This window comes from Erpetoichthys calabaricus, chromosome 16, assembly GCF_900747795.2.
Source record: "Erpetoichthys calabaricus chromosome 16, fErpCal1.3, whole genome shotgun sequence".
NCBI classification, from domain to species: domain Eukaryota; kingdom Metazoa; phylum Chordata; class Cladistia; order Polypteriformes; family Polypteridae; genus Erpetoichthys; species Erpetoichthys calabaricus.
Genome location: NC_041409.2, coordinates 99,956,127 through 99,982,740, shown reverse-complemented (window position 1 = coordinate 99,982,740; position 26,614 = coordinate 99,956,127). Strand labels below are relative to the sequence as shown.

The window sequence follows — 26,614 nt, the reverse complement described above, 5'->3', positions numbered from 1 at the left end:
TTTAAGAAATTTGATTTTCTTTTGTAAGAGCCGACATGAACAGTTTTGCAGAAAGTGCACACTGACGTTAACTATAAATGACTGCTTTTGTTTAAATAAAAGACAGTTTTGTTTTGCACTTCTATCTCATATGTCTGTGCACCCCATTATCCCACTGGCACTCAGCCATGGACTACAAGATGCCTGGGAGTCTAATATACACTAGTCCGAGGGCACAGGGCATCACACAAACGTAACAAGTTGCTAATCTCCTTTTTCAGCTTCTAGAGGTATAAAATGTAAATAACAAAACTCTGCCAGGCGTTAAACTCACCACACAGAGCTCCTGCCCTGCCTTCAAGCGTCACCTGCCATGTAAACGGATCTCCACGACTTCTCTCAGTTTCAAGATCCTTTGTCGACTGCGGAAATGAACACTTCCATAGCAGAAGCACCCTTGGAAGATGATGATGAACTACTGTAGGACCTGCGGAGACATCACAGAAAGCATGACAATAAACACTAACAAAGATGATGCTTACATTTCTTTTGATAATTAAAATTATGGCAACCCAAGTTTAAATCAATGAAACACAGTCCAAATAATCAAATAATTACCCTTCAGAGAAATTACAATTTTTCACAGTTTCGTGGTTGTTCTGCACAAAAAAGATGGAAGAAAAACAGGATCACAGGCAGCGAGCGACTAGGTTAGGTTATGAAGGCCAGGGACACACGAGCCATTAACAAAGGAAGTTCACCACTTTCAGAAAATCACTAAACAACCAAAACGGAAAAAACAAACTACACATTTTCAGATGTATCTAACTCAAACCATAAATATCAGGAAAAACCAGGATAAGAACTCCGCAGAATGGACTGGTTAGTAACTCGAAGTGCACGTCTGGTGGTTCAGACATTGCTTACTGAATGGCAAGGACGATGAGTTGCAGGGTAATGCAAGGTGTTTAAAGCACGGGTTTTTAAACTGTTTTTCTTGCAACCCAATTTTGCCTTTTTAGTGTATCTGCCACCCGCAATCGTCACGCGGCATCATCTAGGCCAGGGGTTCCCAAACTTGGTCTTGGGGACCCCCCAATGGCTGCAGGTTTTTGTTCCAACCAGATTCACAATCGATGATAATAACTGCTAACAACTGACTTCATTTAATTTGCTAGTCTTTTTTACTCTTCTCTTATTCTCCATTCAGAAAAACACAACAGTATGGTTTTTACATTTATAATACATTTAGAAATAGTTCTATTTTTTTTCTAAAGCTATAAATGCTTCACTCTCTTTTGTTGTTTTCCTGTTATTTTCCCTTTTCCTGTGTAGTTTGCTCCATTCATTTAACCCTAATAGTGATGATTAACAACCAGCACAGCAGACCCCCGGGATGATGAAAGCAGCAACGACTTCAGTGTCAGACTCACAATTTAGTAAAGAATCAATTCAATAACCAGAACATCTGGAGGAGCAGAATGAAAATTAAGGTGAAAATACGGATAACAACTTAAAAAAAACATATTCCCCATATAACTGCTTATTACATCCATCCATCCATTATCCAACCTGCTATATCCTAACTACAGGGTCACGGGAGTCTGCTGGAGCAAATCCCAGCCGGCACAGGGCACAAGGCAGGAAACAAACCCCGAGCAGGGTGCCAGCCCACTGCAGGGCACACACACACACCCCAAGCACACACTAGGGACAATTTAGAATCGCCAATGCACCTAACCTTAATGTCTTTGGACTGTGGGAGGAAACCCACACAGACACGGGGAGAACATGCAAACTCCATGCAGGGAGGACCCAGAAAGCGAACCCAGGTCTCCTTACTGTGAGGCAGCAGCGCTAACACTGCGCCCCCATTTAATACATTCTAAGTTTATAATTTGAGATAAAACGTGAAGAGAGTTTTGGAGTCTGAATGCTCAATTCAAGTCACTTCTTCACAAATGTTATCACAAAACAGTCTTTGCTACAGTCAGTTGCTTCTCCCAAACCTTCATTTTCCCAGCTGGTGCTTCATCAGCCATAGCTGAAACTGAATCAGTAACGTTAATATAGTGTGGGGCTTTTCACACTGGAAAACTCGGTGGGCCAATTTGAAGGAAGCAAGTAGAGCATTTGAAAGCACAGATTCCATTTTAATAAAGCTACAGTTTTGCAGTTTCTATCTGAAGAAAGCACATTTCCAAGTGACATCTCAACTTGTTGGGTTTCAAAATGTCGTTAATATTTTAAGAGTCATAGTGCACTGCAGTCTCTCTATAGTAGTATTAGTGAAGCCAAAGGTGAGATATTCTTCATCAGATTTTCTTATCTTTGTTCTTGAAGCTGTGATGTTTGAAGCCAGCATTTGCCTTTGCTGACCGGCCTCTCTGCCATGAAGAACGTTTGTGTTTTATCGTAACACCAGACTCGTGAAGGAGAATGCTCTGTATACTGTACGCAGCATGCACAACACTGTCAACCACCAAAAACTCCTTGTCATAACTTCCCAACCACTAGTAGACATTAAGCTTGGAAGAGAAGTCTTTGAATATTAATAAATAATGGAAAAAGTAAAAGATAGCGCAAATGAAAACAGTTTGTAAAAAAATGACAATAAAAGTATCTACTGTACCTAAGGTCATTAGTGCATTCAACAGAAGCCAACCAGTCTGGGTTCTCTGTACTGAAAGACGACTGTTTTGAGCAGCAGAACGAAGGAGGTCCTCTGCTAAGGCAACTACAACCTACCAAAAAAACAAACAAACAATTAGATATGTTTATAGTAGCATGTAGAAATACCCAGTGTCGTCTGGGGGCATTTGACAATGCAAAAACTTTTGACTGCCATGAGAAAAGAAAAACAAAAAATGAGAATTTAATTATTTAGAACACATAGCAAACCCAAAGTCAAAACCAGAAGATAAAGGCAGTTGTCAACTTAGGACTTATGCATCTTATGACCAATAGACTCATGACTGCTACCATGTCCCACGGGCAAATGACACATTTTGCCATGCCAGTTCTGTATGCCATGACTCATTCATCTTGATCTCAGTTTATTACCTGCAGTGGTTTCGACTACGTTCAGTTATGTCTGCCTTACAATTACAGGAAAAAAGGCAACTGATTTTGACACAAAAATGAAGGAGATCAAGCAGCAGGACAGAGGAAAATAAGTGAATACGACTGCATGTGACTTTAAGGGCTCCTTTATACTTCACGCTCAGAATGCGATCGCGCCCGCATCATGGCTGCCACGCGTTTCCAGCGTTCGTTTCACGCGTCCTCTGAGCAGGTCCTCAGAAATTAATGCGACGCATGCATGAGTTGCAGTACCCGCAAAAAGTCGGGGGGCACAGTGTGCTAAAAGTTGGAATGTGACGTCAGAGTCTCTGGTTACTATCTACATGTGACAGAAAGCCGATCCTACAGGATCGGTGTGCGCGCTTCAATGTTTGATGAATGGTTCGATGTGGTGAAGCAAAATGCCGACATACAAATGCATTCATGGTGCTTTTATATTCAAGCGTTGCATATTCTCGATCGTAATGACACGATACATTTTAAAAGTCTCACATACCGTCTTCTGTGCCGTCTTTCTTTCTAGGGCTTCCTCTGGTCCTGACAGTAGCGGATCACCAGCAATAGATCTCCACACTGAGCACATTAAATATATGATATTCCAACTCTTTAGACACATTTAGAATCCTCAGATTTCTACTTGATATCACTTTCATGATGAAATACACTGAAGTATGTAGGTTACATTTACAGATAATTATTTTAACAAAATTACCGATTTAACACTGTTAATAATTACACACATGGGGTGACACAGTGGCGGACCGGTAGCGCTGCTGTCTTGCAGGGAGTCATGTCGCTGGTATTCCCTGCCTGGAGTTTCCATGTTTTCCTGCTGGGTTTCCTCAGTGTGCTCCGGTTTCTTTCCAAAGATATTAAGATTTGGTGACACTAAAATAACTCCAGTGTATGTGAGTGCTTGTATTCACCTTGTAATGAGCTGATGCCTCATCCAGGGATTGTTTCTGCCTCATGCCCAATGCTAGCTGAAATGGACAAATCCCTGGATTGATGGATTTAATCAATAAACATCCTTTTCAGGGATATTGCATTAAGGTGTCATCAGAATTTAATGGATGTTCTAGGCAATTCACAACACAGAGAAGCCAAACATGTTCTCACTGTGATAATATCTCGCACTGCCACCTGGCGGATTCCTCCAGATTTATGTAAAGTACGTGCGCAAGTATAAACACTTCAACGCTTGCGTAGCAGGAGCGTCTGCTGCAGCATGCATCGCATCGTGTGAAGTATAACTCCGGCCTTAAGGGACTGCTTATACAGCACTATACATACCGTCAGGTTTGAATACATAGACCGGTCGGTTTTACATCCAGATCAACTTGCGACCGGTCCGTTTGAGCCGAACATGATCATAAGTCGACAACTGCCCGTAAATTATTTGTTCATTCAGACATAAAAATGTAGAAATGAGTTTCATTTTACACTCCAGATCAACCTACATATGCCTATCAATGAGTATATCGTGGATTCCTTGTGTTTACACTATTTAAGGCAAGGCCTGGAGATTCCCTTATGCTCAGATCAAAGGTTAATTTACATGTTTAGACAGAACTTTATTTGTCCCCAGAGGGAAATCGGACTTTTTACAGAGGCGGACAGATAGCTTAATAGATCAATAAATATGCACGCACATCCAGGACTGAACACACACCAGAATGACAAAAACAGAATGGCACAGTGTGGTATGATACAGGTGTACTGCTGTTGGCATAAAGGAGCCCCTGTAGAGTTTCTTGACAAACTTCTGCTGAAAGTTTTGTTGGCTGAGTCCTCTGTGTTGGTGTGTCAGAGAGGGGATGTGCAGCATTGTTCATAATAGCAATCAGTTTTGTTTAAATCATCTCCTTTACTACAACCTCCAGGGGGCCCAGAGTGTGTCCCACAGGTGACCTTGTCCTTTCAATTACCTTATTGACTCACTGGCCTCTCTCGAAGCGATGTTACTAGCCCAGCACACCACCGTGTAGAAAATCGCACCGGCCATCACATAGTCATAGAAGATGTGAAGGATGACATTACTTACAGTAAAGGAACACAGTCTCCTAAGGAAAGGAGCCCACTCTGCCCTTTCTTATACAGTTTCTTTGTGTTGCGAGACCAGACCAACCTGTCATTAATGTGGACCCCCAAGTACTTGTAGGAGTAGACCATCCTGAATGGTAACCAGACACAGAGGCTCTTTAGTGTAGTGAAAGTCAAAAAGCACTTGCTTTGTTTAGCTGCAGACAACTCTAGAAGTTCTCTCCCAGACTCCTCTTATCTGTCTCCATCTCTGTCTCATCCCCTTATCAATATACCGCACGAGTACAGAGTCATCGGAGAACTTCTGCATTTTTAGCGAGTACAAATATAAACCCTTGACTCATATTTTTAGGAAGTCACTGCACTGTAAGGAAATTCCAAAGAACTGGAAAATGGCAAATATTATCCCTTTAGATAAAAAAGGTGACCGGACAGATCCAAGCAACTACAGGCCAGTAAGCTTAATGGGTATCACAGGAAAATTAATGGAAGGAATAATTTAAGGATAAGATTGAGCAACACATGGCAAGGACAGAGAAAAGGAGTTTGACTGAAGTCATGTTTACCACCGTGCTAGAATTCTATGAGCGATACAGCCAGAGTGGAGCTTATGATATTATTTATCTGGACTTTCAGAAAGCATTTTAAGAGGTGTCACATGAGAGGCTGAACATCAAACTAAAATAAGTGGGGGTTCAGGGTGTTGATGGGTGCAAAAATGGCTTAGAATTCAAACAAAGCTGAGTGCCATTATGAACAACACTGCACATCCTCTCTCTGACTAATGAACACTGAGAACTTTCAGCCAATGAATTACTCAGCAGAAGTATGTCAAGTAACACGACTGGGGCTCCTTTATACCAAAGGCAATATGCCTGTATAGCGCTTCACAGGGACTATGACAGCCAAGTCAGAAGTATTCTTTTTTATTTTCTTGCATTATAGTCCTTGCATTGTGTGTTCAGACCAAAGTGAGCATGTGTGTGTATTTATTTATCTACCTAGTTATTTCTTTAAAGAGCTTCCATAAAAAGCCAAAATTCCCTCGGAGGACAAATAAAGTTCTGTCTAAACTAATCTCATTTCTAAAATATTATGTTACTACTGTTGTTGTTTGAGTAAATGTAACTAAAACATATTACATGATTTTTTTTCAAAAACCTAATGTACACACATAAACATTTAACCATATAAATAGCATTATAAAATGTTTAATTATATATATATAGTATTATACTGTACCACAGTTCATCAAAATATTACTGTTCTATATCACATTCTTGTAAAAATTTTTAAAGGCTGAAAAGTTTCTCTGCAGACAAATCTCATTTCCATAGGGTTGTGTTACAGGCACAAAAGAGTTTCAGAGAGATAGATACAGAAGATTTAATAATTGACGTGTATAAGCAAAAGCTCTAAAATGTATTTATTTCTTAATAAACTCCCTACTTCTGGCCAGACTTGCCAGTAATAAGAGCTACAGGTAGCATTGAAGCCAAGACCTGCGTGCAGTCCAGCAACAGCAAACTCTTACCTTGCCTTTCCCATGAGGTATCCCTAATGAGGAGTGTTGTGCTGCTTCTAACAGGGCGGCAACAGCAGCACCATACCCGGCCACAGCTTCAAGGGAGGACTTGAGAGCACTCAGCCGCTCCGAACAGCGATCCAGAAGAACCGATACCTGAGATGGAAGGGCCACAGCGATGCAGCGTAAGCACCAAGCGGCTGCTAGGCGGGCAGAGACACTAGGATGGAGCAGCACAGAAACTACAGTATCCAGCACACCTGAAAGTAAAGGAACTCATGTCAAGAAAGTTTGTAGATGAATTCTAAGCAATTCTGACTGCTGGCAAGAGAACCAAAAAATTTCAAAAATTTTTATGAATTTAATTTGATCCAATATTCAGTAGCTTTAAGATTATGACGGGGGAAATTTAAAGTCTGACCACATTACATATTAACACTTAAGGCTTCAAAGCCACCTCAAAAGGCATGGAATAGAATGAAAAAAAAGCACAATAGAACAACAATGATCAGTTAATACGTATGTGCCACTTATCTAAAATCTCGATATACATTAAACAAACAGTTTTTGAAACTTAAGTATAGGTTGTACGTTTCCACTACCAAGCCCAGGGTATTTAGAAAGAAAGCAGAAAAAAAAAAAAAACCAATAGTACAGTAATCCCTCACTACTTCGCGGATTCACGACTTCGCGGATTTTATATGTAAGCATATCTAAATATATAACGCGGATTTTTCGCTGCTTCGCGGGTTTCTGCAGACAATGGGTCTTTTTACTTCTGGTATTTGCTTCCTCAGTTGGTTTTCCCAGTTGATTTCATACAAGAGATGCTATTGGCAGATGGCTGAGAAGCTACCCAATCAGAGCACGCAGTTAAGATCCTGTGTGCTGCTGATTGGCTCAGCGACGGAGTGCTGCATTAACCAGGAAGTCTCATCTCACTCATTCAGCATTAACGTGCTACTGCTACTGCATTCAGGGGATTATCACCTTCATCGTCATCATTTTTATTGCGCAGCATATTCATCACCATCATCACGTCATATACAGCTACATGTACTTCGCTATACAGTAAGTGTAAACTTATCCACCGATTTCATATTGCTTAGCAGTTGTCCCTGTTATTAATAGAGTAAAGGGTGGGTTGTAAACAATACAGGGAGGGTTTAAAAACGTACAAATACACGTTAAATAATTAAATAAATATGGTGTCCCTACTTCGCAGAAATTCAGTTATCGCGGTCGGCCTTGGAAGCTATCTCCCGCGATAAGTGAGGGATTACTGTAGAGGTAAAACTCATTTTGCGCATCACCTAACAAATATATGCACGCATATAACATGCTCTTTGATTATTAAATTGAAAATACGTATTACAATTACGTATTACATCCATCTCCAATCTCCTAACAAACTCTTTCCCAGACCGCGCTTTGAACGCATACATTTATATAAACGACCTGGAGACTGTGAGCCTCCCCTCCACACCCAGCAATCCCTCCCCATTAATGATTTGCGGAGTGTGACAGCATAGCAGGGAGTCATGTAGATTTGTAGAACAGGCCGATGAAAAAGATGTGTGGTTTTATTGGTGGGGTGGGGGAGATGTAAAGTTATCCATTATTTGCTTTTGGTATCGGTACTGAGGTCTGAAACCTGCTATCAATAACAAATTCTAAATTTTAATACCAACCCAACACTAATCTGTAGGCAGAAAATTAAATGTGAAAGAATCAACCACTCACTCCATCCATTTAACTGAACTACTCTATTCATTTTATTAATGCATTTTGGTGTTAACGTGTGTTCAGTTTTTTTTTTTAATACACAAGCTTAAAACATATCTTAATAAAATTTAACTTCTCGTTTCTTTTTTACTTTCTCATATATGCAGTATAGGGAAAGTATTGTAATCGTCCAAAAATTTCATTTCGAGATTTTGATGAATTTCGACATTGTAGACCTCCCTGAGTTACCATTATTGGAATGATGTCTGTCTGTGTAAACACGATAACTTGAGTTCGCTTTCACTTCAGTCAACCAAATTTTACACCAGAAGTGGTACTTTACCTTTTATTCATGGAGCTGCAGAGTCCGATTTATTCAACTTTACTTTTATTATTGTTCAATATATTATTAATTTGATTTGATTTGTTGTTGATTGTTTTTTAATGTACATAATATAAAAATACACTTATTGTCTTGCGCTTTACTCCTCAAATATCCATTCCATTACTTGTGTATATGAGAAAGTCGTGGGCAGAGCACTCCCGATCTTTATCTATAACAGAGCTGTTTCTCATGGTCTAGGTCATGTCAATGAAGGAGACAACCGGCTGTCAGTTTCATCAGAACCCATTTCCAATGTCACCTTTCATCTAGTGAGCAGCATGGTGGGGTGGTGGCCAGCGCTTCTGCCTCAGTCAGTGACTGTGTGGAGTTTTACGCTTATAGCTTTTCCAGCTTCTCCAAAGACATCCTGTTTAGCTGACTGGCAATTCCATGACAATCTTGGGTGAGAGGGTATGTGTGTGAGAACGCGTAGCTTAATACAAACGTTCAATGAATTTCCTGCTGACATGCAACCAAAAGTATCGCATATAAGCACTTAACATTTAAACTAATAAACTCCTTATAATCTCCAAATTAAAAATATATTTAATTCAATTTAACAGTTTCCTTGAGGTAAATGCCATGTGCAAATCTGATATTTTTGACTGCTTTGGGGACAGGGTGTCTGGCAGCATAGAAGTGACTGTAAAAATAAAACTGTACAGATTCAGTGCTATGGCTGCGCAGATATTTCCAAGAAAGAATTTTTAACATAGAAGCTCAACAAGGGATCCCAATAACAATGTAGACTACCGAAAAAAAATGATAAAGTCTAAAAGTTGAAAGTATTTATTTAAATACAATATTTTTTTTTTCTTTTTTACTTTCTGTAAACACCAGCTTAGAGAAATATTATTAATCCCAAGACTCTATGAAGGCACAATTTAGCTATCATGTTATTAGATAACAAGGTTGTCTTTAAAAAGATTATTGACTGATATTCTGGGAACTTGAGATGAAAAAGGACAGCGAGCTTCTAAATTTCACGAGATGTAACCGAAGCAGAGCCTGCTGCAGTAAAAGAGGACAATGCTGTATCATTCTGTTTAACCACAACATCACAAACATTACGTCGATAAACGGCCGACAAATAAAGCTTCAGAATGCCAACAGATTTTGTTCCCATTGTATTTATAATACTGTAGATGAGCAAGAAGAATAAAGATGCTCAAAAGAAAAGAGAAAAATAATTTAATTAAACAAGCACATAGCAGGAATACAGCATGACAGTTCTGCCATTTTATTGCATGCTATTTAGACATTTTGTGTGGTGCTTAACGTGACACCTTTAATGAGGCACTTTTTAAAGGGAACTTATTAAAAGAAAGAATAACTGAAAGCAGGCCGGCATGGCGGCACAGTGGTAGCACTGCTGCCTTGCAGTAAGGAGACCTGGGTTCGCTTCCCGGGTCCTCCCTGTGTGGAGTTTGCATGTTCTCCCCGTGTCTGTGTGTGTTCCCTCCGGGTACTCCGGTCTCCTCCCACAGTCCAAAGACATGCAGGTTAGGTGCATTGGCGATCCTAAATTGTCGTTTGGTGTGTATGTGTGTGTGTGTGTGTGTCCCCTGTGGTGGGCTGGTGCCCTGTGCGGGATTGGTTCCTGCCTTGCACCCTGTGCTGGCTGGGATTGGCTACAGAATATAGCGGGTTGGGATAATAGAAAGCACACCAAACACAATGCCATGTGATCAAGCGCTAAGACACGTTTCTTCTAAGACTTACCTATGCTTGTGTCCTGTAGCAGGGGAGAGGCTGCCGTCCCTAAACCGAGAATAATGCTGCCAAGCTCCTGCAGTGCACAAACAAGAACATGCTGACTTGCAGTGACATCTGTTGTGCCAACTCGCATCTCAATGTTGCTGTCGGTCATTGCTGCATCTAATCACGATCAGATAAAAACAAGGGATGAAAATAAGCATCAGAATAGAATGGTAAAAGGCATAAAATATTAAAAAGCAAGCATAAAAGTGGCATGTCAATCAACAAAGACATACTGTATAATCATAGCAGAGAAGATCTTTGCCACATCCTGATTTGCTTTCGCATTAAGATTACCACTTTGAACATAACAAATAGAAGATTATAGAACATATTTTACCGCTGAGGACTAAGTGTATCAGTTGGATCGGGGTGAGGCGGACGCTGCAATAGAAATGCTACTGTAGCACAATAAAGAAAATCACGTGTACGCTGAACACAACTGATAGAGTACCACGATAGAGAATCAAGTATGGGCTGTACACCACAAGTGCCATTATAGAACACGTGGAAAAAAAATTAAACATTATAGTGTGGGTCCACATTAAAAAGTATCTGCACAAGGCAGAGAAGATCTAGGATATGAGGCGTGTCCAAAAGGTTTTCCATGATAAAACATTCATTTGAAGATTGTGATAGACGGCCGGCAGCTTATCCCAACCGACACATCCAGGCCGCTAGATGGAGTCCTCCCTGCAGCATAGAGGTGCCCTGGATTCCCACAGGGCATCAGGGGAGCTGGAGTTGGGTGGTAGTGTGACGGAGCTGCAGGGAGGAGAGGAGGATTTACTGATTTGTTTATTGTGATTATTGATGTATTGTTTATTGGGGGTGATTGTGGTGTCTACTGTGGCACAATATCAAAAAGAAGAAATGCAAAATATTTCTAGTGCTTTCACTTGGTGTCCTGGACGTTTGTCTGCATGGTTTGAGGAGCGACAGCGCCCTCTAGTGTCACAAGATCTATTCATCTACTTGCAAGCAGCTGGCACATAAGGGTTTGACAGGCTGATTTCTTCGGTGCAACAAACTGGTTAAAATTATGGATGGATGAACACATGCTGTCAAAAACACAAGAAGCGCAGACTCCATTCATCTATTGTATTTAATTTGCTTCATAAACACAAAATGAATTTGGGAGAGAAGGGGCAACATTAATTGATACGTTTACTCACATACACTCTGGAATAAGCACACAAACAGTAAAAAGTCAGGAGTGGTCTCCCCTGGGCTTTCTTGTATACTCAGATATGGGGATGGATATTTGAGGAGCAAACCGAAAAACAATGATTATGTTTTTATATTATGTACATTAAAGAACCATCAACAACAAATCAATTCAAAGGCTGCGTACAACACTTGAGAGATACAACTGGTCACATTTGTTTTCTTTGTACCAGCTTGAGTACAGGCAGGTGATGGTCAAACAGTGTCAGCAATGGGATTTGAACCCACAACCTCAGGGAATGCAGTCCAAAGCTTTAAACACTATGCCTCACTACCTGCCAGTCATCTACAATAATAATAATAATAATAAACAGGACAATCAGCAAGCAAATTTGTTTTCCTTTATATACTAAATCAAATATTTAACACTACTTTTTTTTTTTAAAGCTAAATTATAGTTAGGGTTATCTGTTATGTATATGTGCGGTGGGTTGGCACCCTACCCAGGGTTTGTTTCGTGCCTTGCACCCTGTGTTGGCTGGGATTGGCTCCAGCTGACCCCCCATGACCCTGTAGTTAGGATATAGCGGGTTATATAATGGATGGCAGGATGGATGTTATGTATATGTATTTGGTTACAAAAACTAACTTCACATGGTTGCAGATATGGTGCTTTTTTGTTTTTTGTTTGGAAAAAAAACATCTTAATATGTTAAAAAGAAATTCTGATTTGCACCTTACCTACAGCTTTGTTTTGCTTGCCCACAGCCAGGCATATTTCTTTGGCAGCTGCAGTTTGAGCCTTCTCGCCTAGGAGGCCACCGACGGTTGCTCTGAGAATAAAAGAAATGCAGCGACGACAACAGATGGCATCGGCTTGCGTCTGACAGGCCTTGGGATGAGAAACGAGTTCTAGGATGTGCACCAGAAAAGCAGAAAAATTCCGTTCCAGCCACTGACCACCGAGACTGCAGACGAACACAACACAAGCCTAAAATAATAAAATCATTTACAAAGTTAAATTGTACAACAATTTGTTCACAGTGAAAAGCAAAACTATGAGCTAAAATTGATTAATCTGAAATGAATAAAAGCTAAACATAAAACAAGGAAAAGTACAGGGCCTATAAAAGTCTTCACCCCTTTGGCAGTCTTCAAATTTTATCATTATACAACATGGAGTCAGAGTGGATTTATATTGGCTTTGTTGATGCTGATCCTTAATGTCACAGTTATCAGATATCTGCAAACAGGCCGAAATTAATTACAAATATAAAACACTAAATTGACTGCATAAGCATTCACCCCTTTCAAGCCTGGATTTAGCTGAAGCGCCTTTGGCAGCCATGACAGTCTCGAGTCTGTGTGCACTGGTCTCTCTCAATCTTCTTTGCAGAACTGCTCAAGCTCTGTCAGATGTGTCATGACGATTCTGGGTGAACTGTCTTTTTCAAGTCCAGTCACAAATCCATAGTTGGATTAAGAATTGGACTCTGACTCGGCCTCTCCAAGACATTGTCACTGTTGTTAACACTGTTATTTTGAAGCCATTCCTGTATTGCTTCGGCTTTAGGTCTCTTGGAGACTGCATCAGGTTTTCCTCCAGCGTTTTCTCATACTTTGCAGGATCATTCTCCCCTCACAGGCTTTCCAAGGGCCTGTAGCAGAGAATAATAATTCTTTGGATTTATATAGCGCTTTTCTCACTACTCAAAGCGCTCAGCAATTGCAAGTTAAGGGGCCTTGCTTAAGGGCCCAACAGAGCAGAGTCCCTATTGGCATTTACGGGATTAACATTATTCAAAGTTATTGACTGTCTGTATACCTGCATTGTTATCACTCTTTAATTTAATATTTTCTTTATCAGTATGCTGCTGCTGGAGTATGTGAATTTCCCCTTGGGATTAATAAAGTATCTATCTATCTATCTACCTTCTGATTGCCACTGCAGATCCCTAGCCTCAGAGCCACCACAGCCTGATGAAGCCACCACCATGCTTCACAGCAGGGATGGAATGTTTTTTGAGAGCGTAGATTGTAACATGCCGCTTAAGCTGATGGACAAAAAGCTCAATTTTGGTCTCATCAGACTATAAAACCTTGTAGCAGACTAAAACCCAGCTAACATTCTCACCACCAGGAACTCCCCCAGCCTTGGCCAGACTCTCACACAATTCCTCACAGAGACAAAAAAAAAGCAACCGGTAAAAAACAGAAATAGAAGACTGTATTAAATAACAATAAACGAAATATAACTATACAAACTACAACGATCACACCCCAGTTCCCTTTACAGCAATATATAATAAACACGAATTCAACAATGACAAAGCACTAACAAAAACCACACATGATGAAGTCCATGAAAAACAGCAACTGATGGAATGAAATGATGGAGAAATATAGTCCAGAGATCAGCTCGCTGTATGTGAATGGAAGGATCAGATGATAAATGATGGGACCAGGAGCTCTCCTTTCTTTGAAGATCAACACAGAATCCAAATCAGTCCTCACGCAGCAGGCAGACACCAGACAGTCCATACACACGCATAGGAGATCATCCAGGACAAAACAAGAATCCACAGGTAGTAAAACAGGAAGGCAAACAGAGAGGCAACTCCAGACACGAAACAACAAAAGACTTCTCTGGCCTCCTTGTCTCTAGCAGCCCCTGCACCCTCAGCAGACGACCAATCGGAGCCACTGCAGGAACTGCTGGAAGTTGAAGTTTCTTTACCCAGTAGTGCCACTATAACCTTCTGTCAGACTCACTAGCTGAGATGTCATGTGCAGATTTTATTTTATGTATTGGAGATTACGTTGGTTTGGACATGTGCAGAGGAGAGATGCTGGGGATATCGGGAGAAGGGTACTAAGGATAGAACTGCCAGGCAAGAGGAGAAGAGGAAGGCCTAAGAAGATTTATAGATGTGATGAGAGAGGACATGCAGGTGATGGGTGTGACAGAGCAAGACAGTAAGGACAGGCAGAGATGGAAGAAGATGATCCCTAACAGGAGCAGCTGAAAGGAGACGAAGAAGAAGTTTTTAAACATTGGCTTTCTGTTTTTTGACTCTGTGGTGAAGCACCCAGGCAAAAGTTGTTGTAAGCAGTCTCTCCAATCTCATCCCCTGTAGCTTGCAACTCCTTCTCAGAGGTCTCTTGATGGTCTCCCTCACTCCCTTTTCTTCAGTTTTGGCAGACGGTGTACTCTTAGCAGATTTACAGCTGTGACGCATTCACTCCATTTCATCATGCTGGATTTAACTGGATATCCGGTGACATGGATGTTTTCTTGTCTCCATGCCCTGACTTGTGCTTTTCACCGAGTTGCTTGGAATGTCCTCTGGACTTCAGTGTGTAGGTTAGGCCACCATGCTGACGGACCACAAGTTGGACCTTCCAGATAAGGTGTGTTTATACTACAGCCGATTAAAACCCTTGGACTACAGACAGGTGATATGATGCGACTTCTAAAATCAGTGATGATGTAAGTGTGTCATATTAAAAAGGGTGAATACTTAAGCCACCTATTACTTTGTGCTTCATATTTCTAATTCATTTACACCACATTACAGAGATCTGCTTTCACTTTGACATTAAAAGAGTCTTTTTCTGTTGATCAGTGTGTAAATCCACTCAGGTCCTATGTTATATAATCATAAAATGTGACAACGTCCAATGGAGCGAATCATTCTTTGTTTCCACTGTAAGCAACTCTTTAGATAGAAGAGGATTGTCAATTGGAGGAAAACTAAGCTCCGGATGTCAGAAGTAATTAAGAGCCAGGGTGGAATGAAAGTTCAAAAAGACAAGTTCTATTTACTGTAAGATCTCACTCTGCTCCAATAAGCGTCAACTGCAATAAAACAGTAAAGAATGAAACTTTGCAACAAGATATTTTCTTGGCTCAATTTTCTGTCACAAAATTGAGTATTCTTTTTAAAATTATTTCATCTTTATATGAATTGTCTTGGTAAGTAACAGAAAGTGGGAAGCTTTTCCCACAAGAGTAACCTGAACTACAGGCCACATCACGTTATACAACTTTTCCAGCGATTTTCAACCATAGCCTTCCTTTACGTAATTTTACTGAGATGCAGACAGTCAGCAGCGCACTCCCACGATGGCCGGCCGTGTAATCTGTCATACCCAGTGACTCACTTCAACTTGTCCACGACTCCCTCTGTCAAAATCAAATAACGAATACTCATCCAGAAGGAATGCAGGTTTTGGACCTGACAAACAGAAGAGAAACTCATGTGTCTAATGTCTTGTGTTTTACACACAGCAGAATGGAAACAAAGAAAACAAAAGGGCCGTGACTGAGGCTCAACTAGCCAAACTTGTTAACCCTTCGTAGAGTGGCAGTACATGACTGGAGATCACGACTGTGCTGGAAGCTCGGTACGCAGAAGGTAAATGAGACAGGCCCGGCCATCTGAGAGTCATGTAAGCAATGAGATCAGTAACTGCAGTTGGCAAGTCTGATATCCCCAACGATTAGAAGCCACGTAATGTGACATTGGCCCTAGGGAACAAACTATTGATTATGCTGTTGAAGCACAGACCCTGTTAACTTAAAAAAAAAAAAAGTCTAATTAGATTCAGGAACACAGTAGCCTTTAGCTAACCAAATGACATTAGCAAACTGAATGATCTTCTGCTTTTAAATTCCACTGGGATGACTCACAGGCCAGTCTGACTGAGTCACTTAGGGTGTCAAAGCACACAACTGGAGGTCATGGAAATGTGCTGCGACTGCCCCCAATTAGCTTAGGATAGACAAATAAAGCCTACAGCTGAAAATCATGGAAAAGTCATGCATTATGATGGCGGCGTTTCTTGCATGTAATAATCAACATGCAACACATCGGCATTTTCCAACACTATGATTAGAGAGTTTAACAAGCTTACCTTATAATCACAAATTTAAAAGAAGTGGTGAGGCGGGCGGCCTTCTGCACTTATGCACCTAAAATCTGGAATATGAGTTTACTGAGGCGGCATGGTGGCACCGTGGGTAGCGCTGCCGCCTCGCAGTTAGGAGACCTGGGTTCACTTCCTGGGTCCTCCCTGCGTGGAGTTTGCTTGTTCTCCCCATGTCTGAATGGGTTTCCTCCCACAGTCCAAAGACCTGCAAGTTAGGTGCATTGGCGACCCTAAATTGTCCCTAGTGTGTGCTTAGTGTGTGTGTGTGTGTGTGTGTGTGTGTGTGTGTGTGTGCGCGCCCTGCCTGAGGTCTGTTTCCTGCCTTGCGCCCTGTGTTGGCTGGGATTGGCTCTAGCAGACCCCAGGGACCCTGTAGTTAGGATATAGCGGGTTGGATTATGGATGGATGGATGGAGTTTACTGATAGAAATTCGCCAGGCTAATACGGTGCAGCACTTTAAAAAAACTGTTAACAACTCAATACTTTAACATGGCTTTCTCAGAGCTTCATGTTAGTGTAACCCTAATATTCTGTATGTGCACTTAATTATCTTTTATTTTTCCAGGCTCCAAAATCCATACTAACTCCTACTTTCTCTGCTGTTCTTTTTCTGGTTTTCTGTGGTGGCGATCAGCACCCACACCACCAGATCAAAGCACCATGCAGTCCCTCCATTGATGGACTGAAGGCCAGAGGTCCACATGACCATCAGCATTGAGATCATTAATGTTAGGTAGACTGTGGTGGGCTGGCGCCCTGCCCGGGGTTTGTTTCCTGCCTTGTGTTGGCTGGGATTGGCTCCAGTAGACCCCCGTGACCCTGTAATTAGGATATAGCGGGTTGGATAATGCATGGATGGATGGATGTTAGGTAGAATGCCTAGTGGAGGCTGGGTGGTCTTTTGGCTTAGTAACCCCTGCAGATTTTGTTTTTTTCTCCAGCCCTCTGGAGTGTTTTTTTCTTTTTGTTTGTTCTGTCCTCCCAGCCACCAGACCTTACTTTATTTTTTGTTATTTAGTATTGCCTAATTTTTATATTTTTTCTTTCTTCATCTTGTAAAGCACTTTGATCATTTGTATGAAAATGTGCTCGAGTATTAAATGTTGTTACCTCAAAATTGCAGTCTTACCCATCTGAAAAATCTCAGAACATAGTTTACAACACTATCTAACATTAGTTATGTATTTTCAAATGCTGGAGAGTATCCGATTTTGTACAAATTTTCAATAATATATGTAACTGGAAAGTCTGCTCACAATATGGGCATGTATGAGGTTACATCCAAAAGTATGCACAAATGTCATAAACGATCCCTTGTGTATTGGATGTGACTTTCTGCATATCGTTGCAAACCTGATTTGATTCTTGTTATTTCGATGGTTACCTCCATTTTAGACTGTTTTCTGATATTAGGCTCAGAGGTTTAAAGGGTCATTATTGATCATATGGCCATAATGATCTCATTTATAAAGACTAGAATGTCAGTAAGTTGATTTGCAAAAGAAAACCAAATAACAGCATCAACAAACTACTTCATCTGAAGATGCTGCACAAACTGAGCTCAACATTCAATGTGCTTCACTGAAGAAACAAGAGACGTCATCTGCCCTTTAATAATTGAAGAACATTTGCATTGATTTCTTATTAACTGGAAAAATAATCGATTTTCCCAAAATGCAAGTAAGAGAACACCCTTAATACGATTTGTGGGTAAGAATACGAATCTCATTTAGCAATACTTGTTTATAACAAATACATCAAAACAAATATAAAATTTGATTAAAAATAAATTCAAAGAAGCCACTGATAGAATTGCTTGCATCTATATATATATATCTAGATATATATATAACCAGTAACGACACACTGCACGATAACATGCAGTGAATGCACTTGACTTGACATTCCTAGTTTTCCTCCTCTTTCTTTCTCTGTACGTTTATCATTCGTTTGCTCAGGGGTTGATTCGCTTGTTCCTTCCTGAGCAGCTCTTCTCTTCTCCACCCTAGCGGCCCGCTTCTTCTCTCCTTTCATCGGCATCTTTTCACATTTAAACTGATCAAGTCCGTGTTTGTGTTGCAATTACTTAGTACGTTTTCCTTAATTTTTCACTAAAGCTGGCACTTAAGTGTTCAATCTGCCTCAAGAATGAGTTAAGATATGGAGAGGTAGGGGAAGTGACGGCGAAGGTGGTAGGGATAAGAACGGCGCCCATACACAAGCACTGCACTGCCGCCCTGCTGGCCACTGCCAGAGTTTATTCTACAATAAAATAACATAAAAATAAAAAGAGTAATAAAAATCATCACCCCGAAAGCGGACAGTAGACGTCACATAGTATACTGTATGTGTACCAAATTCCAGGTCAATCAGTCAAACGGTTTGCAAGCTACAGGTGATTTAAAATCCTGAACAGACAAACCGACAGTCACAGTAGTGTACTTTATATGAAGATATGTTTACAGACTGACCTGAGTGATTCCAACTTTAAGGTCTCTGCTGACAGAGCTTGATCCCATTAACATTTCCCCGCTGGCTCGAAGAAATCCAGATCCCCCTCGAAGAAAACCAGACGCTAACAGATCCATGACTTCTTCAAGGGAACTTCTTTTGAAACTTTGCCTTGGAGCTTAAAAATACATAAAAATGTGAGTGAAGGGCAATGGATGAACTTTTAAAACATCATTAGCCATGATATAGTGGAGTAAAAGATTCAAACAAAAAAAGATCAGTGTTTTACTTAAATATTCATTACATAAAGGAAGACGTCTCAATACTCTAAAGCACAACAGGCAGATTATCATAAGCCTATGTAAGGACTGTCTTTACATTTTGTCTCCTACTTCATGGATTCCTTTGTTTGATGAAGTGATGAACAAAATGAAATTAAAGTTTGTAGGCCCAATCACAAAGCTCCGTACAGATCATGACAATGGTAGTCTGGCTCCACCAAAATAATTCCATCGCACTACATAAACATAACATTTGAATGAGTTCTTAGTGCCACACAAATCAGCTCTAAAGTGGACTCCAGACGTCTTATAGCGGGCTTATCATCTAACTGGGCCAGCAGGCTCTTTTCTCTTAGGCGACTTTGTTCCTTTAATGTGAGAAGAGACATCCTCAACACCTTCTACAACTCTCTGATAGCCAGTGTGGTGTGCTGGGCTAGTAACATCACTTCAAGAGAGGCCCACCGAATCAACAAGCTCGTTAAAATGGGACACCCCTGAAGGTTGCAGCAAAGGAGGGAATTGAAACAAAACTGAGTGCCATTATGAACAATGCTGCACATCCTCTCTGTGACACCTCAACACAGAGGACTTTCAGCCAACCATTCAGCACAAGTGTGTCAGGAAACATGACTGGGGGTCCTTTATAGTACCAGCAATACGCCTGTATAGCACCTCACTGGTAGCTGACACTGCCAAGTCAGATGCTTTCTTTTTCATTTTCTTCCTTTAAAGCCATCCTTTTGTGCGTTTGGACCATTGTACGTGTGCATACAATATAGTCAAGTCAAGTTGGGAGCATCTACTGGTACAGCGCTTTGCCACACCCACCACACGACAAAACAGCTCAGAATCTTGGTTACCAACGCCCAGATAGACGTGCGGCCCAGTCCCACCCTCCGGAAATGACCTTCTATGTGTCGCAGCCAGGTGTTACGTGAGCAACCCCCTTGGCCAGGTCCAGCCACTCGGGTCCCCAACCATGAGAATCCTGCGAGTTGGATCACCCTCGGGGAATCATGCCACATGGTCGTAGTGCCGTAACTGACGCTTCCTCACAATGCAGGTCATGTGCCTAATTCGGGACTCCATGGGCAACACAAAGTCAAATCAAAGGTACCCAAGGATTTTCCGGAGAGACACAGTACCAAAGGAGTCCAGTCTTCGTCTCAGGTCACTGGATAGCGTCCATCTATCACAACCATATAGCAAGACAGGAAGCACCAGTGACCTCATGACCCCCCATGCTCTCCCAATCTGTCTACTGACTTCATAGGAAGAGTCACATGAATGTCACTGCTGAGGTCAGTAAACCTCTCAACAAGGTCGATATCCTCACTGTGGGAGTAGCTCTGCTGCTGCTCGCATTATGAAGGGGATGGGGAAAAGCCCTCAGGAACCCCAAGTGTCAAAGCCGTTGGAGAGCCTGCTGGGGATAAAGAACTGGTGTGGTGCTGAGGTGTCACCTGCTACACGGCACTACTCAGTCCCAATCTGAGAGGAGACTGTGAGGGAACCTAATTTTATTTTACAAAATTCTCAAAGGCATGGATAAAGTAGATCCAGCAGAGTGCTTTCAACTAAATGGTGAATGATGTACTCTAGAACACCAAAGGAAGTTAAGAGGAAGTGCACATTTAGGCAAAGAGTTGAGGGAATTTGGAACAAACTAATGAGACATGGAATTGAAGAAGAAACCTTGAAAACCTTTACAAGTACCTGGATGAAATAACAGAATTAGTTCAGATTTTAGTTAACCTCGAGCTTAGTGAAGTGAATGGTCTTTTCTTGTTTGTCAAATTTGTTGTATTCTTATGTTTTAATTACCTCATTTTATAAGAAAAAACAGTAACAGGGCATATTGTTAATGATGATTAGATGCATCTTTCAGTTAGAAATGCTTTTACTGGATATACTTGCTCTTTGGTATGGTGCACTTGCCAACAGTTCAGGCCTAACGCTATCAAACTTAAGGACAGTTAAAACAGAATCCTATACTAAAACATACTGAGAGAGTTAAACACTCGCACATTATTTTAAAAACATATTTAACTTTTTAGCAATTTTCTGATTTTTTTTTTTTTTTTAACCCAATAAGGAGGTGAAGTCTTTTGCACTCACATATGGCCAGATAAATGTCCTGCACTGCAGTTTACCATTTTAAAACCAGCCATTGATCACTCCAGGTTTGTAAAATTAAAAATATCATATTTCAGAGAATAAATTAACACCTTAGTACAGGGGTCCTCAGTCACAGTCCTGGAGGGCCGCAGGTTTTTTTTCCAACCCAATTGCTTAATAAGAAGCACTTATTGCTCAAGTGACACTTCTGCTTTATTTTAGTTGTCTCGCTCGTTAAGATTTTGAATCCTTATTGCTTATTTTAGTCTTAAACAGCAGATTTCTCGTTTTTTTAATGGCTCCTAATTAGCAATAACATGCAAATGACAAAAGAGACCAGCATTTCTCCATTTAGCTTGTTACCATTGACACCTTTGTGTATTTATCACGCGCTATTGGGTTTAATTAAAGACTTGGAAGGAAAGTGAAGAGAAAAAAAGTGAAGGACTGAGAATTACAAGTCCATTTTAGCCTTCAAATTATTTGGATGATATCCTTAGAAAGAGGAAGAAAATCCAGGATATGAGAATGACCTGACATAGCAGAGTTAAAAAATTTAATTATTGGCAAGAATTGCTTCCTAATTAAGCAACCGGGTTAGAACAAAAGCCTGCAGCCACTGTGTCCCCCCCAGGGCTTTGATTGAGGACCCCTGCCTCAGTATATTTACTTAAAAATTATCCCCTACGTGGTAAGAGTGATTTCTAACATATAAGCTGATAAATATTTTACATGTCTTTATTTGTAAACTAGACAAAGCAAATGTAATATCCAATGGTATTTCAGCAGGCGTGTTTTACTTCATTGATGACCACAGCCTTTAGGAATGACTCAGGATGTGAACTTTATGGTAAGAGAGATGGAGGATCAGACCAGCTTGGCAAGGGTGACTGTATTTGGACTTTGAGTCTATAAGCCATCCACCACAGGAAGGCCATAAACTGACTAAACAAAGCAACAGGTGGATGAGTTGTTCCTGAGTGCTTTCATTGGTAACTGGGCCAGGAAAGGACAGATAAACTAATTCTGCTGGTCTGAAGTATGGCTGTTTATGATTAGTTTTGAATCAGAGGCCATTCTGAACTATGACATCCCATTGGTTTGTGTTCTGTGGTAAGGATGGTATAAAGTTGGTCACGTTCCCTTTAGTTCTCTCTCACCATGGATTAAAGACAACTGTATCTCGTCAGCCATATGGCCTCTTTCAATACTCCATTCAAAGGCCATGTGCTATCAAAGCAAGCTAGCCTGAAAATAAGCCGACAGCCACTTATGGACACAAGATGTGCTGCTACTTAAGCTCTAAGGCAGGGGTACTCAATCACGGTCCTGGAGGGCCGCAGTGGCTGCAGGTTTTCATTCTATCCTTCTTCTTCATTTGTGACATGTTTTTGCTGCTAATTAACTTCTTTTGCCTTAGTTTTAATTAACTTGACTCAGACCCCTTAGTAGTCTTTTTCCTTAATTAGCAGCCAAATAATAATGAGACACAAAACAAGCCGCCACATGACCAGCTCACCTGTGCTCAGCACATATCTGAAAATAACGAAAGGTGAAGCTCTCAGTAAGGTTGATCTCTCAGGTCACCAAAACATTTTGATGATGTCTGCCGTTGCAGAATGAGAGTAGCAACAAGCTGTGGAATTAAATTACTAGTTTAATTAACAGCAAGAATCAGCTTTTCATTAAGAGATTGGTTGGAGTGAAAATTGGTTGGAGTTTCAAATCCCAATTTAGCTGGTCATCTGTCGGTTTGTTTCACATCTCATTTCTGTTTGGCTCTCATTTAATAAAGAAAGGAATAAATTCAGAGGACTGACTCCTTAAAAACAGGGCTATTAAAATGGAGGGAAATGTTAATTAGCAATGAAAACTGGTCAGTGATCAGGAAAAGGGTTAGAATGAAAACCTGTAGCCACTGCGGCCCTCCAGGCCTGGAGTTCGACACCCCTGCTTAAGGGTAAGGCTTGCCAATATTTATATAGTATTTTGCTTCCTTAATATTTTTGGGCATTTTATCAATTTATAATTAAATGTGTGACTTAACTCCTATCTGTTTCTTTACTCTGTCTAATTGTCTGAGGTTACAGATGTAGAAGAGAAGTGGGGAAGAAGTGCTAAAGTCCCTGATCACAGAGTGCTAAGTGTATGCAATTTAAGACATTTTATAAAGGCCTACACAATAAAGAGTATAAAAGTGAAAAATAGGATCACCATAGGACTTTATACGATAAAACACCGTCATCTATTTTTAGACCAATCATAGTTTAAAGGATTTTGCTGACAATTTGGAATAGTACGTATTTTATGCACCAGTGCTGCAATACAAAATATTAAACTCAAAAATGTATCACAACAAATTAATATTATCTGCAAGCAGTGACTTACAACTTACCTACAACTTGCTTAGGCATCACAGCTGTAGCAAGAACCGTGCCTAGGAGCTCAGAGACTGCAACACGCACATCGTAATTTGAGCCTTCAAAAGCCTTAAAGCACAACGTGGCCGCATTCTCAAGTTCTGTACTCCACATAAATATTGCTTCTTTCTGAAGCTCCAAGAGACACTGGAAAAAAATACAAATAAAACCGGGAAACCATGTCAAATGTGTGAGGAGTCATAAAACACTGAAACATAAAGCAACTGAAAGGCTAAGAAGGGTGGATGACGGACAGCTAGGCATTTTTCTGCAGTTGGGAATGGAGCAGGTGGGAGCCAAGAAATTGTACAACACTGACTCTTACTGTATCTTCACTTAAATATTTTATTAAATAAAAAACTACCATAGAATTAAAAACAAGTTTATGAACTAAAGCTGGTTTACATCTCAATTTTGTTTATATCTGACTATAACTGCTTTGATATTATGATTATTTTAACCCAAAATGCTAATGCTATATTGGATATTTCTTGATATGTACTGAAAACTATATAAAGGTTGAAGAGGAGCACCATTTTGACAGGTATGCACACTGTAAGAGTCGGACTGGAGGGGCTGGTGTCCCAAGTGGGATTGGAGATGAATACCTAACCAGCCAGGAGGCCATAACGGAAGGATCACAGGGATGGAGGCACAATCTGGCTCAGAAGGTCCTCAATTTCTGTCCCAGATGGACGAGGCATGAATGGATTATATAAACAATTTCCCAACCCCAGCGTGAGGGATGGCAGTACTCCTCTGACGAGAGCCCAATTAGGATACCCGTAGGGCTGTCCGAGACTTGTAGTGCAGAAGGGCGACCCTGTCAGGGTCCATGGGTGCTACAGGGGGGCGCTTTGAAGAACGGACCTCCTAAATATCACCCAGATGTGTGTCTGGCAGGTAATAACTGAGGCATTGGAAATGCTACTGGGTTCAATATAAAAGATAGCCGCTTCACTTAACTGCAGAGTCACAGTCAGGAGGTAGCGGACAATGCTTGCTGAGGAGGAGTAAAAAGAGGAAGAATTACTTATTTGGTTTTTATGCGGTGCTGGACTGGTTGAAACCTGTGGCAAGAACAGTCATAAAATAAATATCTTTTATTTAACCTTAGATGGAGTTCAGTGGAGTTGGGAGCTCTGGGGTGGCCCCAGTGGTCACAACAAGTACTCTATACAGTGTCCAAAACCGAATAGGCTTTCTCCAAATCATAATATGAAATATTAGCGAAGGAACGTTTTTTTTTTTCCTTTTTAAAATATATAACAATTTCATGAATAGCTGTGCCTCAAATGGCTCCAATAATGTGCCCCCCCCCCCCCCCCCCATTGCTGTATTACATCTCCTTCAGTTATATTTGAGTTTCCATTGCACACATTACATCTGTGTAAGCCCACCAATAAACATGTCTGTCTGTCTGTCTCTCTCACACTTATCTTACAGTTTTATACGAGGAAAGACAAAGCTCTTGATTCATTGCCAAGCTAATCACAGAATATACTACATGCACAAATGTATAGAATACATATATTGTTTTATGATTTACATCATTTGTAATGGTTCCAAATTATGAATTTGTACAGAGGTCCCTTTGCTTGTCTGTATGATGTGTCCGGATTATTTATTTTAGCACAATTCCCAGCATAGTAAGCACAGTGCTGCTTTTGCGGCTGGTAAACTCCCGTTTTCTATTTGGTGCTCTTAACAGCTTTTTGAATTTTTTCTCTATGGCATACACTGGTACTTAACTGGGTTGGCAGCAGGTAAAAATCTGTAAGGGGCAAGTTGAAATTCAGAGGAGGTGGTAATATGAGAAGGAATCTGTTCAAGTACTCGAGAAACTTTACTTACTTACTTTCACTTTTAATCCTAATGAACAGTAAAGTAACAGATCCTTGTTAAAATTAGGCATCATAAAAAGCATGGATTTTTATTTCACTAATTGATCATTTATTATCCAATATTTAACCGCTGCTCACACAAAGTAATGTGGTTGGACATTTGACTTCCTCCAATAATCTTAACAGATTCACCAAGACAACACATTTATAAATGTTAATGCCAAATAAATACACTATACTGTACATTCAATATCCATTATTGTAATTAAGAAGATCAATTCACCTGTTAAACAAAAATACAAACTCAAAATGAAAATAAAATGGCTATTACACAGTTTACCCTTTACCTGATACATGAACAGTGAATAATTCACACAAAAGAAAACTACCAAGGCTGCCATTTCCATTCCCGCTTGTAGAGCTGCAGCACAGAGTGAAGATGATGAGATGTGGACGGATGAAGGCTTACGCTCGTCGGTATCTCACCTTTGGTGTGAATTACTGGTTAGTGTCGTGATCTGACCACTGACAAAGTACGGGGATACTGAAGTTAAGTAGGTGAAAGTCAGTTTTTCAATAATGGCATGTGTTATCCACTTTCACCTGCTGCTTACCCCCTCTTATAGTATGAAATGAAACACTGAATATTCTCACACCCACCTTATTAAAATCTTGCTTCATCCGTAAAGGCAAAAAAAAAAAGCAAACCAACTGTGAATGACTCGATACTGTGACGACCGTGCCACATGTGACAACAGGCTTTATTTTTTTTTTTTTAATTTTATTATAATCATTCATACAAATCGATCAATTTTCACAAAAAATAGGATTGAAAAACAAGTCGACCCCCACCCCTGAGTGAGAGAGCATGGCCAACGGGGTAAAACTTAAGGCTTGT

The 26,614-nt window shown here is 40.5% G+C and overlaps 1 protein-coding gene across 2 annotated transcripts in view; it reads right to left on the bottom strand.

The window, feature by feature from the left end:
- The window catches only part of heatr5a (HEAT repeat containing 5a), a 150,260-nt gene that overhangs the window by 77,254 nt on the left and 46,392 nt on the right, over positions 1-26,614 (bottom strand). For both annotated transcript variants that reach the window (XM_051919998.1, XM_028822013.2), the window contains exons 6-12: positions 23,848-24,019; positions 19,071-19,228; positions 12,408-12,657; positions 10,464-10,619; positions 6,641-6,891; positions 2,612-2,723; positions 314-466 (exon numbers count right to left, since the gene is read on the bottom strand). In XM_051919998.1, coding sequence (XP_051775958.1) covers positions 314-466; positions 2,612-2,723; positions 6,641-6,891; positions 10,464-10,619; positions 12,408-12,657; positions 19,071-19,228; positions 23,848-24,019 — 1,252 coding nt within the window. The remainder of the gene's footprint in view (positions 1-313; positions 467-2,611; positions 2,724-6,640; positions 6,892-10,463; positions 10,620-12,407; positions 12,658-19,070; positions 19,229-23,847; positions 24,020-26,614) is intronic.